General features: G+C 36.5%; 1 protein-coding gene and 1 pseudogene across 1 annotated transcript; one reads left to right on the top strand and one right to left on the bottom strand.

Moving 5' to 3' along the window:
* Window positions 1–4,135: 4,135 nt before the first annotated feature.
* LOC132934080 (uncharacterized) lies at window positions 4,136–4,987 on the top strand (annotated as a pseudogene).
* A 3-nt stretch (window positions 4,988–4,990) lies between these two features.
* On the bottom strand, window positions 4,991–5,429 carry LOC132938651 (uncharacterized; the record flags this gene model as incomplete). Its single annotated transcript, XM_061005606.1, has 2 exons — window positions 5,189–5,429; window positions 4,991–5,121 (listed from the first exon to the last, which is right to left on the bottom strand). Coding segments are annotated over exons 1-2 (372 nt in total), but the record flags the coding sequence as incomplete, so codon positions are not given.
* Between the last annotated feature and the right edge of the window lie 15,270 nt (window positions 5,430–20,699).

Below are 20,699 nucleotides of genomic sequence, written 5' to 3'. Positions count from 1 at the left end.
CAGGAAACTAAAATACGTAAATTCAAAGCGATCCGCAGAATCTCCAGCTACTACCTCACACAATTCAAAAAAATCTACACAGTCGAGTGCCGACGGCGGGCGCCCGGCAGGAAGCCTGAAAACAGCCGCAATCTCATTCGCAGAAATATCTTAAATAATACGGCTCGCCAGAAAATTTAACAGGATCATGTACAGTTTCAAAGCCCTCAGACCATTCCAGCAAACAGCAAATTTTTAATCGACTCTGGCAGTGACTTAAATTTAATCAAACTCTCATCATTGCGCGATGAAGTAATAGTATACGACCATACCGTGTACGAACTCAAAGGAATAACAGATAATTTTGTGACGACTCTAGGATCCGTCACTATCCAACTCCAAATTGGAAGTGAAAAAAGAAGCGTTGAATTCCCAGTTGTTAAATCTGATTTCCCAGTACCAAATGAAGGAATCTTAGGCAAACCATTTATTATCGGACATGGAACTATAATCAACTACCAGTCAAAGGAATTAATCCTCCCTCCTCTTGTGAATTTAACCATACTACCAAGAATAGAAATTCTCGTTGCCATTCCAGCTCCCAATAAAACAGAGGGTTCAAACATTTTAATTTCAAGCCAAAGCATTACCAATGCCCTCACCTGTGGAAATTGTGTTACCACAGTGAGAAATCATCTTATATACGTTCCCTTTATTAATCCAACAGACAATGAAGTTCAATTACAAATCCCTCAACCAGGGCAACTCGAGCACGAATATTTCAACGAAGCTAATGTGCACTTATCACAAATTTCAGAAAATACGGAACCTTGTGTTGATGGGACCAGAATATCTCGCTTACATTCAGCCCTGTGAAACCGCCATTTAAACTCAGAAGAAAAATCCTCATTGATTACTGTTTGTGAGGAATACTCTGATGTGTTTCAATTGGAAGGGTTTTATCTGCAACAACCACCGTCAATCACGAAATCAAGACTTCTGAAGCCGTTCAACCAATTCATGAAAAACCATACCGACTACCCCAGCGACATCGACAAGAAATAACAGAACAAATGGAGACTTTAGAGCGAGAAGGTGTAATTGCCCCTAGTGACTCTCCATGGAATGCTCCTCTTTTGGTGGTTCCGAAGAAACCGGATGTTAACGGAGTAGTGAAATATCGAGTATGCTTTGACTTTCGACGACTAAATCAAGTTACAGTGGGAGATGCTTTTCCACTTCCCAATATCACGGACATCTTGGATCAGTTAGGTAAGTCCAAATACTACAGTACACTCGATTTGGCCCAAGGATATAATCAGGTGCCAATGAACCCGGCCGATCGCGAGAATACAGCTTTCTCTACGGATAAAGGCCATTTCGAATTTTTGCGGATGCCGTTTGGTCTAAAGGGTGCTCCCGGAACATTTCAAAGGATGATGAACAAGGTACTTTCCAGCCTGAATGGGTTAAAAGCGTTCGTATACCTTGATGACATCATTATTTATGTTAAGGACCTCCCAGATCATTCACAAAAACTTACAGAAATTTTGGAAAGGCTCAGACAATTCAATCTAAAACTACAGCCCTTGAAATGTGAATTTTTGAGGAAAGAGGTCACTTATTTAGGACACCAAATTACTGACGAAGGCGTTAAGCCTGACCCGAAATTAGTTGAATGTGTTCAGAATTTTCCAGTACCCCAAAACATAAAAGGTATCAAATCGTTCTTGGAACTCTCTGGGTATTACAGGCGTTTCATACAAAATTATGGACAGATCGCTAAACCACTAACTTCGTTACTTAAGAGGGATGTGCCATTCAAGTGGAGTGATCTATGTCAACAGTCATTCGAAAAACTGAAAAACCTTCTAATAAATTATCCAATCCTTCAGTATCCAGACTTCACCAGACCCTTCAATCTCACTTGTGATGCTAGCAACTACGCTATTGGTTGTGTACTTTCTCAAGGTCCCATTGGGAAGGACCTACCCATTGCTTATGCATCCAGAACATTAAATAAAGCTGAGATAAACTATAATACCACTGAAAAGGAATTAGCCAGCATAGTATGGGGAGTTAAAACTTTTCGCCCGTACCTTTTTGGTCAACAGTTTAATATTATAACTGACCATCGAGCATTGGTGTGGCTGTTTAACCTAAAGGACCCCGGTTCACGGCTAACGCGGTGGCGTTTAAAATTGGAAGAACACCAATACACCATTCATTACAAACCTGGCACTAATAACACAAATGCAGATGCTTTAAGTCGGATAAATCAAATCGTCACCAGATCATCAAAGGCCGCAAAGAACTCAAAACATCCAGACAATACAAAACCATTAAAAACTTCAGAACCTCAGAACGATCACACCTCTCATCAGGCTAGTTCTTCTATAGAAATACAAATCACCGAAAATTATCAGGAATTTCTGCAAGCAGATTCAAGTCTTAAGAAACCAACTAAAAAAATTAGCGAAGTATCAGGAAATATATTTGAAATGGATCCTAGCATTTCCCTGGCATGTTGCGTTTCGGCGGATTTCGAGATGACACACGGAATAGCTGTACAAATAAGAAGAAAATTTGGCAACATGGCACAGCTACATAGACTACAGAAAAAGGTTACTGAGGTAGCATCCCTAGAGATAACAGACAGAAACATATTCTACCTCATTACTAAAGAAAAGTTCTGGCAAAAACCGACCTGCGAAGATATTTTTCAGAGTCTACAGAATCTCAAGAAAATTTGCCACGAGCGGAAAGTAACTCGACTCGCTTGTCCGCGTTTAGTGATAGATCGAGACGGTATCAAATGGGAAACCGTCCGGAGCATGCTCTACTACACGTTCCGAAATTCGGAAATAGAAATAAAAATCGTAACACAAGAACAATTATCGAAAGAAGACCAGTTACGAATCATTACAGAATTCCACGAGACTCCTTTGGGGGGACATCAAGGAATAAATCGGACATATCAAAGAATATTGCAGCAACATCATTGGAAGGGAATTAGACAGATGATCAAAGCATATATCCTTTCCTGTGAAACTTGCCAACGTCAGAAAATACCAAATCGATCAGTAAAGGAACCACAACCTCTTCCAGACCCTTTGAGAAAATCTTCATGGATATTGTAGGACCATTTCCTAAATCTCATAAAGGGAATATATGCATCTTAACTCTTCAAGATGACCTTTCTAAATTCGCATGGGCAGTACCTATGATAAACCATGAAGCAAACACTGTAGCATACCATTTTGTAACCCAATTTGTGTGCTTACATGGACTTCCGAAAAGTCTTGTCACAGACTGTGGTACGGAATTCCTGAGTCATGTATTCAAAGAAGTATGTCAACTTATTAAGATCAAACAAACTTCGACCACTCCATACCATCCACAAAGTAATGGGTCTTTAGAGCGTAGCCACAGAACATTAGGAGACTACTTACGCAGTTTCGTTGACAAAGATCCTCAAAACTGGGACACTTATGTTCCATTCCCGATGTTTTGTCATAATTCAACAGTACATACTGCAACCAAATTTCAACCATACCAATTCGTTTATGGTAATGAGATAACAGTTCCTCATTCATTCACTCGAGATCCTGAACCTCAATACAACTATGAGGACTATTACTTTGAGATGAAGAAACAAATGCAGGAAGCTCATAAATTAGCGAGAGCAGAGCTATTAGAAAGCAAACACAAATCTAAAGAGCGTTATGACAAATCAATATCACCTCTAAACCTTGCAGAAGGAGATAGGGTCCTAGTACAAGACAAAGCCCGTAAGGGAAAACTAGCTCCAAAATGGTTAGGTCCTTACCCCATCGTAGAAATCCAACCAGATTCACCAAATATCACGATACTTAAGAAAACCAAACCTGTAAAGGTACACCGGAACCTTCTAAAACAATTTCATGAAAGAACATAACTATGTTTCAGACTCAGCATAATTTCAATAAGCGTCACGGAACCTTCCATCAATGATTCGGACCAAAGAAATCACCACCAAGTATTTAATCTAACGTCATTCAAGAGCCAACCAGGGATCTATTATGAGTCACATGGAGTAGCCAGATTGTCACATGTAAGTTGGGAATTGGTAATCTCCTTGGATGTACAATTACTAATTTCAAAATACCATGTCATCATGGCTCACTATCAAGCAACCACGACCATTTGTGAAAATATGAAGAACAGACTTGGTAATGTGGAAATTGAGGAGATTTGCTCTCTGTTTATACAACAATTTTCTAGAGCAACTTTGCCCTATTTAAACGAGATCGAAGCTAATCACAGAAGTCTTATGTTAGCCATTAATAATGATGATAATAGAGTTCGACGGGGATTGGGGCAGACATTCAGGCGTATGGCCAACGTTCTGTATGGTGTATGCTCAAAGATTGATGTTGAATTCATTATAAATCAAATAACAGAACTAAATCGAAGCAAAGTACCTAGCAAAAGCAATATTCCGGAAAAGATCAGATTCTGACAAGCAGAAGTAAATAACTCTACACAACAATTAGAACTTTAACAACAAAAAGTAGAACAAAACCTCCAGTACCTACAAGTACAAACAAATCTTACTATCCAAAACCTTAATAAATTGGCATTCCGAACCAAAGTATTAGAACAATCATTACTATTTGAACTAGTTTTAAACAAGTACGCTTATGAAACCCAAAACCTTATCTCCATAATAAATACAGCATTAGATGGAAAAATTCACACTAGTGTCTTTACTCCACAGCACATTATTAAAGAACTTCTCGAAATTAAGGTAGACTTGCCGATTGGAAATACTTTTCCATTGGAAGTTAATATAGAATCTCTTAATGAAATCCTCCGAATCTCTGAAAAAAACATATTCTTAAAAGACAACTATCTTATCTACGTCATAGAAATCCTACTAATTACCAGTGAGGAATATAGTATATACCACCCTATACCTTTACCCATACCCCACAGTGAACAAACCATTTTCTTAGTCGACCCTGAAATCGACGTGCTGGTGATCAGTACGCAATTGTCGGCTCGAGTCAGTGTTATTTGTTGATTTTGTTGTGGTATCAGGTGGTTCTGCATTACCCTTGGACTCTGCTCCTTGTGCGTCGTTGTCCTTGTTCTGTTGATCTATGAATAAACGTCACAGTGTTAAATTATATTAAACATGTATATTTGAAATATAACGCAGACTCACCAGGTTGTTCACTACCGCACTGTGGATATATTGCGCTGTTACTACCGGTAATCGCTTCGTGTGTACGTTCTGCTATGTTTTTGAGCCCAAGGCCAACAATTGTGGCAATGTTACCATAGTATTTATCGGTAGTATTCATTGCTGCCAACATTGATTTTTTATCTGCTTCCCATACTTGATCTTTTGTCGGGTTGGTCATATTGTTATAATCGACATCGTGTTGGAACGTGACCTTGTCCATTTCAGTTTTCGGTAACGAACACCCGATAAACTTATAGTTCGTATCGTATAACTTATTACCCGGTCCTGTATACGAACTTCAAAACCACGTGATACCACCATTATCACACGCTGCCTCTTGATTATGAATTTTTTCATAAGTTTCTGCATTTTTGCTTCCAACCATGGGTGCCTAAATTTACTAAATTTAGTGGGTCGAATACAAAAAACATTATTTGGTACATTAGATGATACCGACGCGGAATCATATGATAAACAAATCGAGGAATTACAAACTAGTCAAAATAGATTATTAAAAATAGTAGAAAAACAAACTAGTATAGTAAAAGCAACTGCGAACACATTTAAAGAGGCAACCCAAATGGAAGGTCAGATAAATAAACTTAGTGTATTATACAATCGAATGGCAACAACTGTAAACCAAACCATAATCAATTTAGATATCGTAGAAGCAAAAAGTAATATCAATGAACAAATAAACATATTAAATTTAGTACTTCAACAACTAAGTTTCGAAACCGATACAATTTGCGAAGTAATAATAGCGGTGCAAAGTGGTATAATACATTCGAGCATAATATCCGCTACGGAATTACGTACACAGTTAAAGGATATTTCAATAAACGTTCCAAAAGGACAAAGCTTACCGTTCGATCTAAATCAAATAACATCATACGAACTAAGTAAAATGTCGAAATTAAATATAATTTACATAAACGAAACATTAATATTCGAAATAATAATACCGCTAATAAACTCAGTCGATTTAACATTATTTCACGTAATACCATTACCGGTAGTAAAAAATGATCATTATATGCACATAATACCTGAATACGGGTACATAGCCATATCAAAAACACACGAATATTATTTAACATTATTATTTAGCAAGTTGTTGATGTGTAAACAAATTAATGTAGGATCGTTATGCCCGGAAACACAACCATTAAGACTAGGAGCCAGTGAGCTTCCATGCGAGGTAGAATTATTCATTAAACCATCAGGCATACCTAGCACGTGCCCAATACATTATCTAGACATCACTCGCAGTATTTATCATAAGTTAAAATATCAGAACGCTTGGGTATATACGATAAAAACAACTGACAATGTAGCCATCTCGTGCGAGAATCGAGACCAGGCGATGAATTTACAATTAAGCGGGATAGGTATACTAAGATTAAACGAAGACTGTAGGGGGTACACACCACAGTTAGTGTTAACACCGAATAGGCATTTAAACTCGACACATTATAAGGATTTTATATCAACCATAGGAATAACATCAAATTTGACAATCCCCACTTCCATAAAAAAGAGAATAAGTAACGTCATTACACACACGAATTTCGTGGTAAAGTTAACTGACCTAAGTCAATATTCTAAGTCCATTGACGAAATAGAACAACTAATACAAGAAGAAAAGGATAAAAAGACCACGAAAGATACTACGAATTTCCATACTTATTTGTTTTATCTAATAATAATAATAATAGCGAGTATAATAATTATAATAAAGTGCAAAAAGAAAATGAGTAATAACCGATCAGTAAATAGAGTTAGGCGACACTTAGTATCACTACGGACTGCTAGAGAAATGGACGAAGTCACACGTTTATAAGTAGGATCACGTACATTCTTCACTTTTGCTTTCATGTTCAAATTATATTTCAATCCTAAAATTAGTATCCTAATACTAATATCTCGTAATATAAAACCATTATTAAAATAAAAAAAAATGACTCACATACAACCATTATAATTTTCAGTGACAACATCAAATTCGTTATAGTGGACTTTGAGTTCATGATAAATAAGAAGGATTTATTACTTGTATCAGGGTCGATATCAAATAGTCTCGATAAATATAGGCCAGTTAAAATCGAAGGCAAACCGATCGTATTGACTACCACCAATAAACTGAAGATGATACAGCATCGAGAAATCAGACAAGTAATGCCTGGTGTCGGTAGGATATTTAGGAACGAGCCAGAGTTATTAATACCATTATTGGGGCAGTTAGAATCAATTCTAACGCTCGAGGGCGCGACAACTCTGTCCACCATATACCTTAACCAATACTTGCATACTGACGGGAGAACACCGATCATAGTTTTTTGGAACGGTACCACTGACAAAGATATAATAAACCGGTTAAAATTAAATATAAAAAAATGTTAAATATCACTTCTTATAGTGATAACAACGATAATTATTTCAACTTAAAGCTATTAGACATAACAGGACCTACAAATAAACTAATATACTCAACTAAAATAGGACACCACCCGAAAAAATGGGAGAATGTTAAACCTAATGGAAACCTAACCATATAAGACCAATAGAATATAGGACAGATATATAAATATGTAATAAATGTAATGTCAAGTTTTATAATTTTAGGTAATAGCATAAGTATAATCAACTATAGATCTGCATTCATCATTATCCTAATATAGCGTAATACTGTTACGTACCCACGTATTAAGTAGTCATATATTAACTATGTACAGTGCGCCGCACGTTTCTAATAATATTTGACACTATAACTAATAAGGCAATTAGTATAGTATAACATGCGGAGGTCGTTGCAAAATCGTAGAGAAAACAATTAAACTATAGAAGGTGCCGTCACATACGTATCTTTCCTGGAAAGCCAACGCCCATACGCAGGATACGAGTCGACCAGCATACCAAATACGAGACCCGAACTCTGTCTCATGACCGAGCTTAGCCACTACTACAACCACCCACTCCAAAGGACACAATCATATACCTATATAGAAGCCCAGGACAAGAGCTCTTCAGACGGTTAGGGACATTCAGAGTCAGGTCGTAACACCACTCACAGTTTAAATTCTATCTTAAAGAGTCGTAACACCACTCTTTTACACCATATATTATAACATTGTATTTTTGTACTACGTTAATAAACATTCATCATACCTAGTACATCACGTATTTTATCTCTGCGTTGATGTATATATCGACGTCGGTTGGGACGTAACAGGTACTTTAGAATAGTTAATCAAATAGATTAATGAAAGTTTTATTATACAAGTAGACATTCTCAAACTGTTTGTTACTAGGAAATAGCATCAACAGAATCTAGTATCAGTGCATCTGGTGCATCCGGTTCTTTGAACTTAATCGACATTGGTAATATTGCAAACTTTGAAATTCTTACTACTCAAGATAATTTTAATGGTTAAGCTGCTGAGAAACTATTACCTACCACAAATTCAAATTTAGGTAGAATAATTTTCTTGTTTATTACCTACCTATATTATCCCAATGTTATTAATTTTTAAATTGTTTGTTAATATATAGATTCAAATGAAAATGATTTATACTTAGGTCAATACATAAATGATATTTTAAATAAATACCAGGATGGACTAATGATCTTAGATTATTATAATGTACATAAAAATTTAAATTCTTCAATGAAAAACAATAAAAGGTCAAATTATGTTTATATTATAATACCATTTATTAATATGATAGTGAATAAAACAATAACTTAAAATTTCTAAAATATATACGTGTAATAGATTATGAAGATTCACTCAACTGGTTAAAAAATCAAGTTGAACCCGAAAGTGTCCTGCATAAACTATGGATAGAAACAGCACCTTATAGGCTAACTGTTCAAATTAATGAAACGGGGTCGATAAAAGTCCACCTTGACGTGGTGACCCCGCCCGACCGGACATATGTTTGGCGTTAAGAGACTTTTAACTGTCCGGAGTAGGCCGACTCCGGGCATCTAACCCTTGGCATGAAAGGCAACCACCGGAAGCTGGAAGGTGCGTACACAGAAATACTGAAAAATAAAAAAGAACAGGTACTTGCGCCAAGCAGACCGCAAGAAATAACAACAATAGACAATTGAGGGATCTTCTTATTCAGACGTACTCCAACGCAAAACATCGAACATTGAACCCACCAGGGTCAGTGTTCACGATGGAAGGATCGGAAAGAAACAAAAATCGAAAGGCTCAAAGCCAAAGGTAATACCGGCGCAAGCACCAAAACTGGCGCCAAAGAAAGTTCAGCATTCTGAACAAACAAGGACCACTACGGAAGGTACCTTCCAAGTGGTTGGAAAGAAAAACAAACGGACTCGTAAAGCAAAGACTAATATTGACCTTAATACGATAAGGAAACCACCGGCCCTGCCAAGGTTTGCCTTGAAGGACTCAGCGACCACTGAGGAATATCCGAAACTATGGAATAGTTTCTGGACTGTTCTAAGGGGTAAGACGAAAAACCCAAGACTTGCGGTTCACAAAAGCCGAACAAAAGGTCCGGACAATGAGGTCACTTTAGACGCTCTAAGAGATATTACTCTGGTCTCGGAAATCATTCCAAGAAGGCCACGACTAACCTTGAAAGGTTTTGACAGCAGTCTTACGGATGCAGAAATCATCCAAGAACTGTTAGAGTGCAACCCGGAATTAGGACTATCCGAGACTGATGCACAGGACATCAGGGTGGTCTACCACTCTGGGCCTAAATCAGAGATAGTGAACAACCTCGTCCTTGAAGTTAGTCCCGAAATTCTTCGGAGAATCGAAGGCAAGAAAGCATATATTGGTGGCATACGCAGCACCCTGAGTCTGAATCATTCAGTCTCACAATGCTTCAAGTGCCAAAAATATGGACACACGGCAAAGAATTGTCGGGAGGAAGAACCAATATGTCGGAATTGCGCAGAATGCCATGACAGCTGCACATGCCAGATCAAAGATAAATTCAAATGCAGCAACTGTAAAGGCAAACACAAAGCATCTAGTGACAGCTGTCCCGCTAAGACAGCTGCTCTGAAGCGTCTCGCAAAGTGGACTGACTTTGGTCAACCGCTAACGACAGGAACTTCTGACGAAGAACAACAATGACTTGCCTGAAGATAATTCAGGTCAACCTAAACAAACAATTGATCGCCTCCGAACAATTGAGGGACATATGTTTGAAAGACAAGGTAGACATTATACTTTGCCAAGGACCGACTCATTATCAATGGATATGTATCAGGCTTTGAGGGCTGTCGTCAGATTCTGTCTGATGATAATCCCGAAGCTGCTATAACTATCACAAATAACAAAATCAAAGCCATAAATCTAGGACAATTTACTACTCGCTATGTTGCAGTCGCCAGAATTGGCATTGGCCTCTGCAAGGACGACGTGGTGATAGTGTCGGCCTATTTTAGGTACAACAAGCCTACGACAATGTTCACTGAACTACTGACTAACATCAGTCTAGCTAATAGACACCTACTAATTGGCGCTGACTGTAACGGCCATTCAACAAGATGGCATAATGACGTTACTAACACAAGTGGAAAGATAGTAGAGGAACTGATCGATGATCAGGAACTCCGCATTACAAATACCCCTCAAGACCTAAAGACTTACAAAAGGCATGGAATGGGAGAGTCTAACATTGACATCACACTGGCGAGCACCTCGATCCACAGATCAGTAAGAGGCTGGTCCGTGACTGATCGGACAGACAGTGACCATAGAACATTGGAATTCACTCTAAACCTAAAAAGACCGAATAGGAAAACTGAAAACCCTGGTACAAGGTTTAACACAGAAAAAGCGGACCAGGACAAATATAGACTTGTACTCTTGGGTCTAAAGGCACAGATCAACGGTGACTCCGTTGACGAAGTTGCAAGTAGCCTAACTAAGGCAATTGTCCAAACAGCCAGGCTCTCCACGCCGACGCGTGGTGGATCAAAAACCAGAATAATGACACCTTCGTGGTGGACAGATGAACTCACAGAATCAAAAAAGTCGCTACAAAAAGTCAGGCGAGAGGGTCTCCCTGACACAAATAGACAGGATTACCATCACCAAAGAAATCAACACCTACATAAAATCAGACTTGCCAAGATGAACTCTTGGCGCAAATTTAGTGCAGACATGAACACCAATCGTTGGGGCAAAGCCTTTAAATGGGCTAAGAGTGGCTCACAGAAGAATCCTATGCCCACCACGGTAAAGACCAGTGTCGGGACATATACTACTGATCTGAAAGACACGATAGACACATTTCTCGAGGCCTATCTGCCCGAGGATCAGAACACACCAATATTCACGCCTTATGATTATCAGTCAGATGACACACCTGCTGATAGCACAACCACTCACGAGGTTAAAGAAGCCATATGGAAGATGAAGCCAGGCGGAAACCCGGGGCTGTATGGCATAACTTCCAAGATGTTTAGGGTTGCATGGCCGGTCATATCAGACTCCATAACGAATCTGTATGAAAACTGTCTAAAGACCGCGAAGTTTCCTAATCGCTGGAAGACCGCCTGCTTGGTGATCATTCCAAAGGGAAAAAGGAAAAACCCACTCCTTACGGGGTCGTACAGACCTATCAGTCTGTTATCGACTCTTGGTAAGGCGTTGGAGTCTTTGATCACCACAAGATTAGAAAAAGAAACTGGACTGAACGAAATAGGCCAGCAACATGAGTACGTCACCGGAAGATCCACCGAGACAGCCGTAAAAGCTCTATATGATTGGACAGATCAATGCCCGAACAGAATAGTAATTGGTGCCTTCCTGGACATTACTGGCGCCTTTGACTATGTCAGATGGACACAAATATTTGAACAGCTGAAAATCCTTAATATCAGCAACAGAACGCTTGCACTACTTGAGAGTTATCTCACAAACAGATCAGCGACGTTTGCTTCTGACAATGAGACCAGAACAAGGCAAATGACACGGGGCTGCCCACAGGGGTCGAGACTAGGACCGACACTCTGGAAAGTAGCGATGTCAGACGCATTCAAGTCCATGGGACATCAATCACATATGATTGCCTACGCAGACGATATAGCACTTACAGTCGGGGGTGCAAGGTTAGACACAGTAAGGAAAAGACTTATGCAATACTTTGACCAACTGACAAACTGGTCAAACAAGTTCAGCTTAAAATTCTCAATGGCAAAAAGCCAAATTATGACTCTAAAAGGTGGGGTCAAACCCACTTACACGGTGCCATTTGGTTCAAGTGCAGATGCCATACCAATCAAAGCAACCAAGACAGTTAAATACCTCGGAGTCATCATAGACCCAAGAAGATCATTTAGATTTAGAGATCACGTAGAAGATATCTCAGACAAGTCCAAGGAAATGTTTATACGCCTACGCTCCATGACATCAGCCAACTGGGGAATAGAACAGAGCACGTCATTGGTAATATACAAAGCGGTTTTCTTGCCAAGAATTACCTATGCTGCCTCCATATGGCAAAAAGCACTAGATCTTAAATGCTCAATAAAAACGCTTGGAAGTACCCAACGTGACGCCCTACGTGCCATAACGGGCGCACATAGGACAACGTCTACAGCTGCTCTACAAGTCATATCAGGGCAATTACCACTGGACTTAGAAGTAAAATGCTTTATTCTTCGAAGATCCTTGAAGACAAATGATATCTCATATCAAGAATATGAACGGGACCTACAGGATCTGTTAGAGTTCTGGCAAGAAAGATGGAACACTCAGGACAAATGTGAGTAGACTTTTCAACTCATTCCAGACGTAAGAATCTGGTATGGATTACCACTTACTATGGACCACTACACGAGGCAAATGCTTACTGGACACGGAGACTTCCGAGGAAAGCTCGTCGAATAAAGCACCGGCTCCAGGATGTGCTTGTGGAAATGGCAGCGAAACAGTTAAGCACGTTCTTCTCGCCTGCCCAAGAACCAACATTCAGAGAGAACACCTGAAAAGTAAACTCCAGCAAGAATTAAGTCCGTGGACACCATATGAAGGGACCATTCTTAAAAACAAGATGACTTACGAGGCTTTCCGAACTTTTGCTCGGGAGAGTCTTAAGCAAAGAATGGATCGATGATCCAAAGATTTCCCTGTGGTCTGGGCGGTATCAGAATAGGCCCGCAGTCTCACCCGCTTGTCGTAAGAGGCGACTAAAGGGAAGGCCAGTCGGGGCCGGCGTCTGGGACGTGGACACACTGAAACCTCCGGGGACTAGGGTGTTGGGGGTCTTGACTGCAACCTCGAGAAGAGGGAGTCGATCACTTCTGTGATGCCTCTGGGAGGCGTGGCTAAGGCTACCAAGCCTCTAACTCGGGGGTCGCGGCCACCGCGACGGCGGCGATCGCTGCTGGTCAGGGCCTACCGTGAGCCCGTGGTACACGACCTGAATCTCGGAAGGATCACAGCCGAGGCCCCAGCCGACGAAGCTCGGTCCGACCATCCTACCATTGATGTGCCTTCCTAACGGGGGCGAGAATGGTACTTCGGGATGTGGGGGGCCTCGCGGTGCCAAGCAATTGGCGCCGTGCCCCCACACAGCGGTCGCGCACCAGTCTCGGTCGGGGCGCGGTCGACGGCGATTTGGTTTCGGAGTGGCTGTTAGCAGGAGCTAACCTTGTGGTTAATTAATTTAATATATAGTTTATTAATATAATCAGTTGTACAGAATACTTAGATTTAAATAATTAGACTTAAAAGATTAACAGAGGTTCTGCTCGATGGTCTGACAGTACTACACTGACTCTTATACAGACAGGGAGACACGGTAGGGGCTCGCTCGGGCTTAAAACTGTCCACACAGCGAATTCCCTTAGCCCGTGTGACTCTGCCTGTTCACATATTAATATGCTTACACACTATTCTATATTATACTATTACTATATATCATACTGCGTATAGCATACAGACAGGGGTTCACAACAATGTATCTAAATCAAAATTCTGTTAACATTGGTATCTTAGGTTCACCACTTCTAACTAAACTTAATGCACCAATAAACAATAGCAAGTGTAAAACTTTCACATTATTAGGGCTCAGAAATTGAACATTATAAAACGTTTATATTTTGAATTTTTTTCAGATTTGTAAATACAATATATTCTGAGCCTAGGCATATAACCAACCGCTTATTTAAACATTCTTAATTTTTTAACATTTTTGTCGAATATAATTTAATATTGTATAAAAGTAGCATCATATTGTGCAATAACAACAACCTAGTTTTTTTTAGCACAATCAGGTAAATCACACCACATTGTGTAATATAGTTATTAGCCAATAGACAAGCTAGCAAAGTGGCGTGAGCCATGGGTCAAAAGGGTCATTAGTATATAAGACAGTTAATTGTACGGAACAGGACTGCATTTTAGTATTATCTATGTGTACGTCATGTATGTCTCGTAAGCATAGAACTTACATTGTTAGAAGACAATTTACTTTTCATACTTAGTTATGTGTATTAGTTATAGTGAAATATTACGTATTCTTATTATAACTAATTGTGTTGTATATTTAATCTTTTGTCGATCCATATTATAATCCTCATTCAACAATTTTTTTTCAGATGATCATGATTTGGCTGCACTTAAACTAATACCTTTTCTATTTTCACTGGTCAATATTGTTTTAAAAAACAAAAAGTGATAAGACCATCTAAAATAGAACAATCCAATGCTTTCATCGTGAACATTCCTGTAAATATTTAAAATTTCTTTTTAATAAAATACTCTATATTAATTTTTAACTATTTTAATATGTTATAGAATGCCAATGAACTGAAGATCGTACATAAACAAAAAGTGGACAAAGCATTAACTTGTGGTTCTACTGTTCAACCGTATGTGATTATAGTGGGAGATGTTGATGGCCAAGATTCTACATACTATTATACAATAATCAACAACACCCAGTACCAATTGGAAACAGCGGTTAAGGCCGTAGATTTATGTTTTAAATTATACCATGTTTTAAACCTAGAATACCCTCCCAAAGCTGAACAAATATGGCATTTTTTTGAGCAGTATTTTTTTGAAATACTAAACCCTAAAAAAAAAAAAAACTTATCTGTTCAAAGTTTTTGCAAGGATTTACAATTCTCACAACCTATCATTCTATAAACTCCATTGTATTTTAAACAGCACACAATATGTTTAATTGTTTTTTGTGCAATTTAAATTTTAATTGTATTAATTATTTAATCATTCATCTTGGTATTTATCATGATATAAATGAAATAAAGGAATTTGTCTGTAAAACAACTAATTGTCTTCGCAGTTTTAGTACATTAAATTCTTTTAAAAAACATTTTGTTTGAACTTGCCGCCGTTTTCGTCGCGACATTTGGCAACCAGTCCGCGAGACAGCGCAACGCGCAGCCCACGGACGCCGGCCTCCGGCCGAGTCGCCGCCGGCGACTTAACTTGTCTTTGCCCTACGCTCTACGCGAGCAGACCGTGCGTGCGTCGCGTCCGGCCGTTGTTTTTGTGCCGTTCATCGATAGCCGCATGTGGTGCGAATTATCCGCGCATATTTAATATTTTATACGCGTACCGAGTCGTGTATTGTTATTTCGCGCGCGCGCGATTATCGTGTTTTCGACGCCGTTGTCGTCGAGTTCGACCGCGTATATCGTCCACCGTCGATATGATTATTGCGTGTGTTCCGCGTTCGACGACGTTTTCAGTGCCGGGACTACGTCCTTTGCGCCTTACGTAATCCGGCCGCTTGCCATCGTCCGGTGTCGCAGTCGCCGCCGCCAACAGCCACCGCTCCCCGTTCACTTGCGTGTCGTCACATAGACGCATCAGCTGTTGCAGCCGCAGCCGCCGCCGCCGCCGCCGATACCCCGCCCCACCGCGGCGTATGTGCCGATCGGTAATATATACCTATCTATTATTATATCATCTCTGTTATTATTATTATTTTAAGTCGTGCTCGGGAAGAGACGTTTTCCCGACCGACATACAAATTAGTTGTATCTTTAATATACTATTATCATTTATATACGACGTGCTATCATTTATATTTAGTGGTCACCTATCCCGTCCCAAGTTGAACACCATTTTCTCTACATTTAAGTAGCAGCCTGGCCAAATACAAGCTAATAGCCGGCAGCCCAAACACATTTAAAAACCCACATTTTAACTTCCAATCATAATGATACTTGTAATTCTCATATTTCAATTCCTAATGTTATTGGTCAAAATATTGATGATTGTAATTTAAGTACAAGTCAATTAATTGTACCATTAGATGCACCAAATATTAAAGATTCAGATAATAATGCTGTATCTGATATTCCACTTTTAGAATCCCCCAAAGATACATCAGAGTTATTAAAACAAGAGTTACAAAAAAATGCTCTGTACTTAACTAGTAAATGGTATAGCAATGTTTCAATTCCAAGAAATATTGTGCAAACATTAATTAATGATGTACAACATTTTAATGATTCAATATCTCTATAATAAAACGGAAAATTGATAGTGAACTCTCCAAATTAAATATTTCTTCTAAAACTACCTCAGAGTTTACAAATATATTTGATGTGCTTTCTAATTCATTTGATGAGGTTAAAACAGAATATTTCCGCTTACAATTATTAGAAAATATAGGTGTCTTAATAAGACCTTATCAGATTATAATTGGACAAAGGTTAAACGATAGACTTACTAGTGGTAGAGTAATTTTAGAACCAAAAAATGTTAAAATGACTATGATATCCTTGAGATTAGTTTTGAAAAAACAATTTGAACATACTAATTTTTTTAATGTCATAGTTGAATATCTAAGACAAGTACAGGAAAACAATAATCCATGTATAATTAAAAATTTTGTTCAATCTTCCCTATGGAAAGTTAAGCTAAATAACCAAAATAAAATTATTTTACCATATTTCTTTATTACGATGATTTTGAAGTAAATAACCCGTTGAGGTCTCATGCTGGAACACAAAAACTTGGAGCTGTATACATTTCTCTTGCTTGTTTACCACCTGAACTAGCATCATTACTAAATTATATTTATTTAGTTGCTCTTTTCAAAACTGATGATAAAAATTGCTTTGGGAATTGTGCTATATTTAAAGATCTTATTGCAGAGCTAAATTTTTTAAAGTCAACTGTGATTGAAGTGGTTGTTGATAACAAAACCTATAATATTTTCTTTAAATTAGGATTAATTCTCGGTGATAACCTAGGATTGCACTCTATTCTAGGATTTTTTGAGAGTTGTGTTGCAAATTATCATTGTCGATTCTGTAAAACTCATAAAAAAGAATGTCATCAACAATCTATACAAAATGATAACAGTTTAAGAGACTCTGTTAATTATACAGCTGATGTTATGCATAATGATGTGTCCATTACTGGTATTAAAGAACCATGTATCTGGAATGATGTAGGATCTTTCAATGTAACTACCAACTTTAGTGTGGATATAATGCATGATATGGCAGAAGGGGTATGCAAATATGATATAGGTCTTATACTGAAAGAAATGATATATAATCTCAAATATTTTTCTCTTGATACATTAAATAACAGAATAGAGTCCTTTAATTATGGGCCAGTAGACATTAGAAGTAGGCCAACACTAATTACAGATACAAGTTTGAAACGAGAAGGGTGTCTCAAAATGTCAGCCTCTGAAATGTTATGTTTTACAAAATACCTCGGGTTGATAATAGGAGATTTAGTGCCAGAAGAATCTGAACTTTGGAATTTATATATTCTATTAAAATAAATCCTTGACATTATTTTTTGCAAATGGATACAAAATCAGGATGTAATTTTATTACAATCAATTATTTCTGAACACCATGAATTATATAAAAAATTATTCCAAAATACTTTGAAACCTTAACACCACCATATGGTACATTATCCATTAATTATAAAAAACTCTGGTCCTCTATCCCTTTTTTGGTCAATGCGCTTTGAAGCTAAACATAAAGAACTAAAGGAAACGGCACATTCAATTACATCAAGAAAAAATATTACTTTAACATTAGTAATTAAACAACAACTACAATTTGCATATTGACTTTTATTACCCGATCAAAGTATATATACAATCAAAGCAGATATAGGACCAGTTATAACAATATCATTAGATACAATTGAATTATATACATCAAATACTTCATTTCATTCAATAAAGTTTAATTTTTATAATAATAATATTGTTTTTATTTCATGGGTTAATGAAAAAGGTAAAATATAGTTGTAATAATAATACGACTGTGGTGTTGAATTTATGCGAAGAAAATAATTATATGATGCCATGTTTTGGTCTAATTAAATCTATTTTTATGACAGAGTCAAATGTACCATTTTTAGTTTGTAAAAAATTTAAGTCATATTATTTTGACAAACATTATCAAGCATATAACGCAACCATCATATCAAATTTTGTATGCATTGCACTTAACGATTTAGAAAACATGAACCCTACTCATCATAATATTATATCTAATGGGTTAACATTTATTCCATTGAAATTATAAAAATTATGTGTATTATGATCCTATATTTCTATTTTTAATTATCATTACTATGTATCATGTATGTGTGTATGTACCATATGTATTATGATGTATGGATAATGTTTAATTAATTATTTCTTAATGTTTAATTTATAATATTTATAAAATGTACTAAACATTTCGGTTTTATAAAATCATTCGTGAATAAATACTTGGTATAAGTGAAACATTTTAATAATATACTAAAGATACCTATAATTTATTATTTTTAATTGGATACTATTTTTAGGTCTTGCTTAAAACAAAGTACCTATAGTATAGAAAAATATATTAAAGGTCCTATAATATACTTTTTTATAAGTCACTAACATTTTTTGATAAATCAATCAACTATTGTTTTGTTTACTAGGTAGTTAATACTATTATAAAAGTAGGTAAATTAACAGATACAAACTAGTTGAATTAATTTGAAATTATAGTTAAGCCAACAATTTATAACATTGTAAAAGTAACATTTTCATAAGTTGGTATAACTACTTTGTAAAAATGTGTTAACTATAATTGTTGGCTGCTCCAACCATGAAATATTGTTAAGCCAACTATTTATAATATTGTAAAAGTAACAATTTAATTGGTTATTTTGACTACTTGGAAACAATGTATTAACTATAATTGTTGGCTAATCCAACTAAATGTATAGTTGATAATAGCAGTACAATATAGTTAAATTAATCAAATAGTATTGTTAAAAAAGAGTATAATATTGTGTGGTTAAACCAACTAAAATAATTTAACTAAATACATTTAGTACATTCAGCAATAATTAATGTTGTCACATATGTAACTCTAAATTATTGTTGGTTCAACAATAAAAATTGTTAAACCAGCTATTTAGAACATAATAATTTAGTCAACCTAACCAATTAAGTAATCAGTTAAGTAATCTAAATACTTTTTAAAATAAACATAAATCAATAAGATTAAATACAATTTTTAGTCACCATGTTGCGTCTTTTACGTTTTAACTTTAGTGAAGTTGTGAAGTACTTTTCGTACGATAGTTAGTACGATTATTCTCCTATACACGTATTCATTAGTTATAATTTAAATATGAAGTTGATATTAATAAATCAGTTAATCATAAATACATTATTGTAAAAACTTGTAGGTATGAGTTCATCAATGCATTTATTAAAGCCATAAATATAATATATAACAAACAATTTTTTATAATGTATATTGTTCATTTTAATATAGATAATTTATTATTTCTGTTTTTTATTCTTTATATTGTCAAGTATATGAGCCGGTTCATTAATATCGGTAACCAAAAGTCTCTTTCCATTTTGCGGGTTTACAATTTCCGGTAGTAAACATTCTTTGTAGAAACTGTAAAAATTTAATGAAATAATAATATTGAAGATTTATGTAGATATAATATAATACAACATAAGATATAATACAAAATATAATATAATTGTTTTAACAACAATACGATACACATAGGTGTAACGTGTGTACCTATTGTATATTAATTGTATTTTTATTTATTTGTACATTATATTATTAACCAAAAACATTTATATTATATTTTGTCAAACAGAAACACTGATACTTGATAGTGTTTACAAAATGTTATTATACTTGTTAGCATATTATTATAATATTATAGTTTTTTACTATTGTTATACAGTATACACTTATACTTACACCTCAAGTTTGCTAACCATTTTATTCGACCAAAATGATTCATCGTATTCAATAATTTGAACTTTAGACCAATTTTTGGTATATACAACAAAATAACAAAATTGTCTTTTTAAGACGTGCATTTGGCCTTGAATCTGATAGTACCTAGTAATTATGCTCTTTTTTCAGTTCTATTTCATTTTCATTTTGAATACGGCAAAATGTTATCTAACAATTTATATTATATTTAAACATTTAGCTCATATACCATATTTTAAA

This window comes from Metopolophium dirhodum, chromosome 1 (genome assembly GCF_019925205.1).
Source record: "Metopolophium dirhodum isolate CAU chromosome 1, ASM1992520v1, whole genome shotgun sequence".
Taxonomy (NCBI): domain Eukaryota; kingdom Metazoa; phylum Arthropoda; class Insecta; order Hemiptera; family Aphididae; genus Metopolophium; species Metopolophium dirhodum.
Note: the sequence above shows the minus strand (reverse complement) of the source record. Positions and strands in the feature narration are given on the sequence as shown.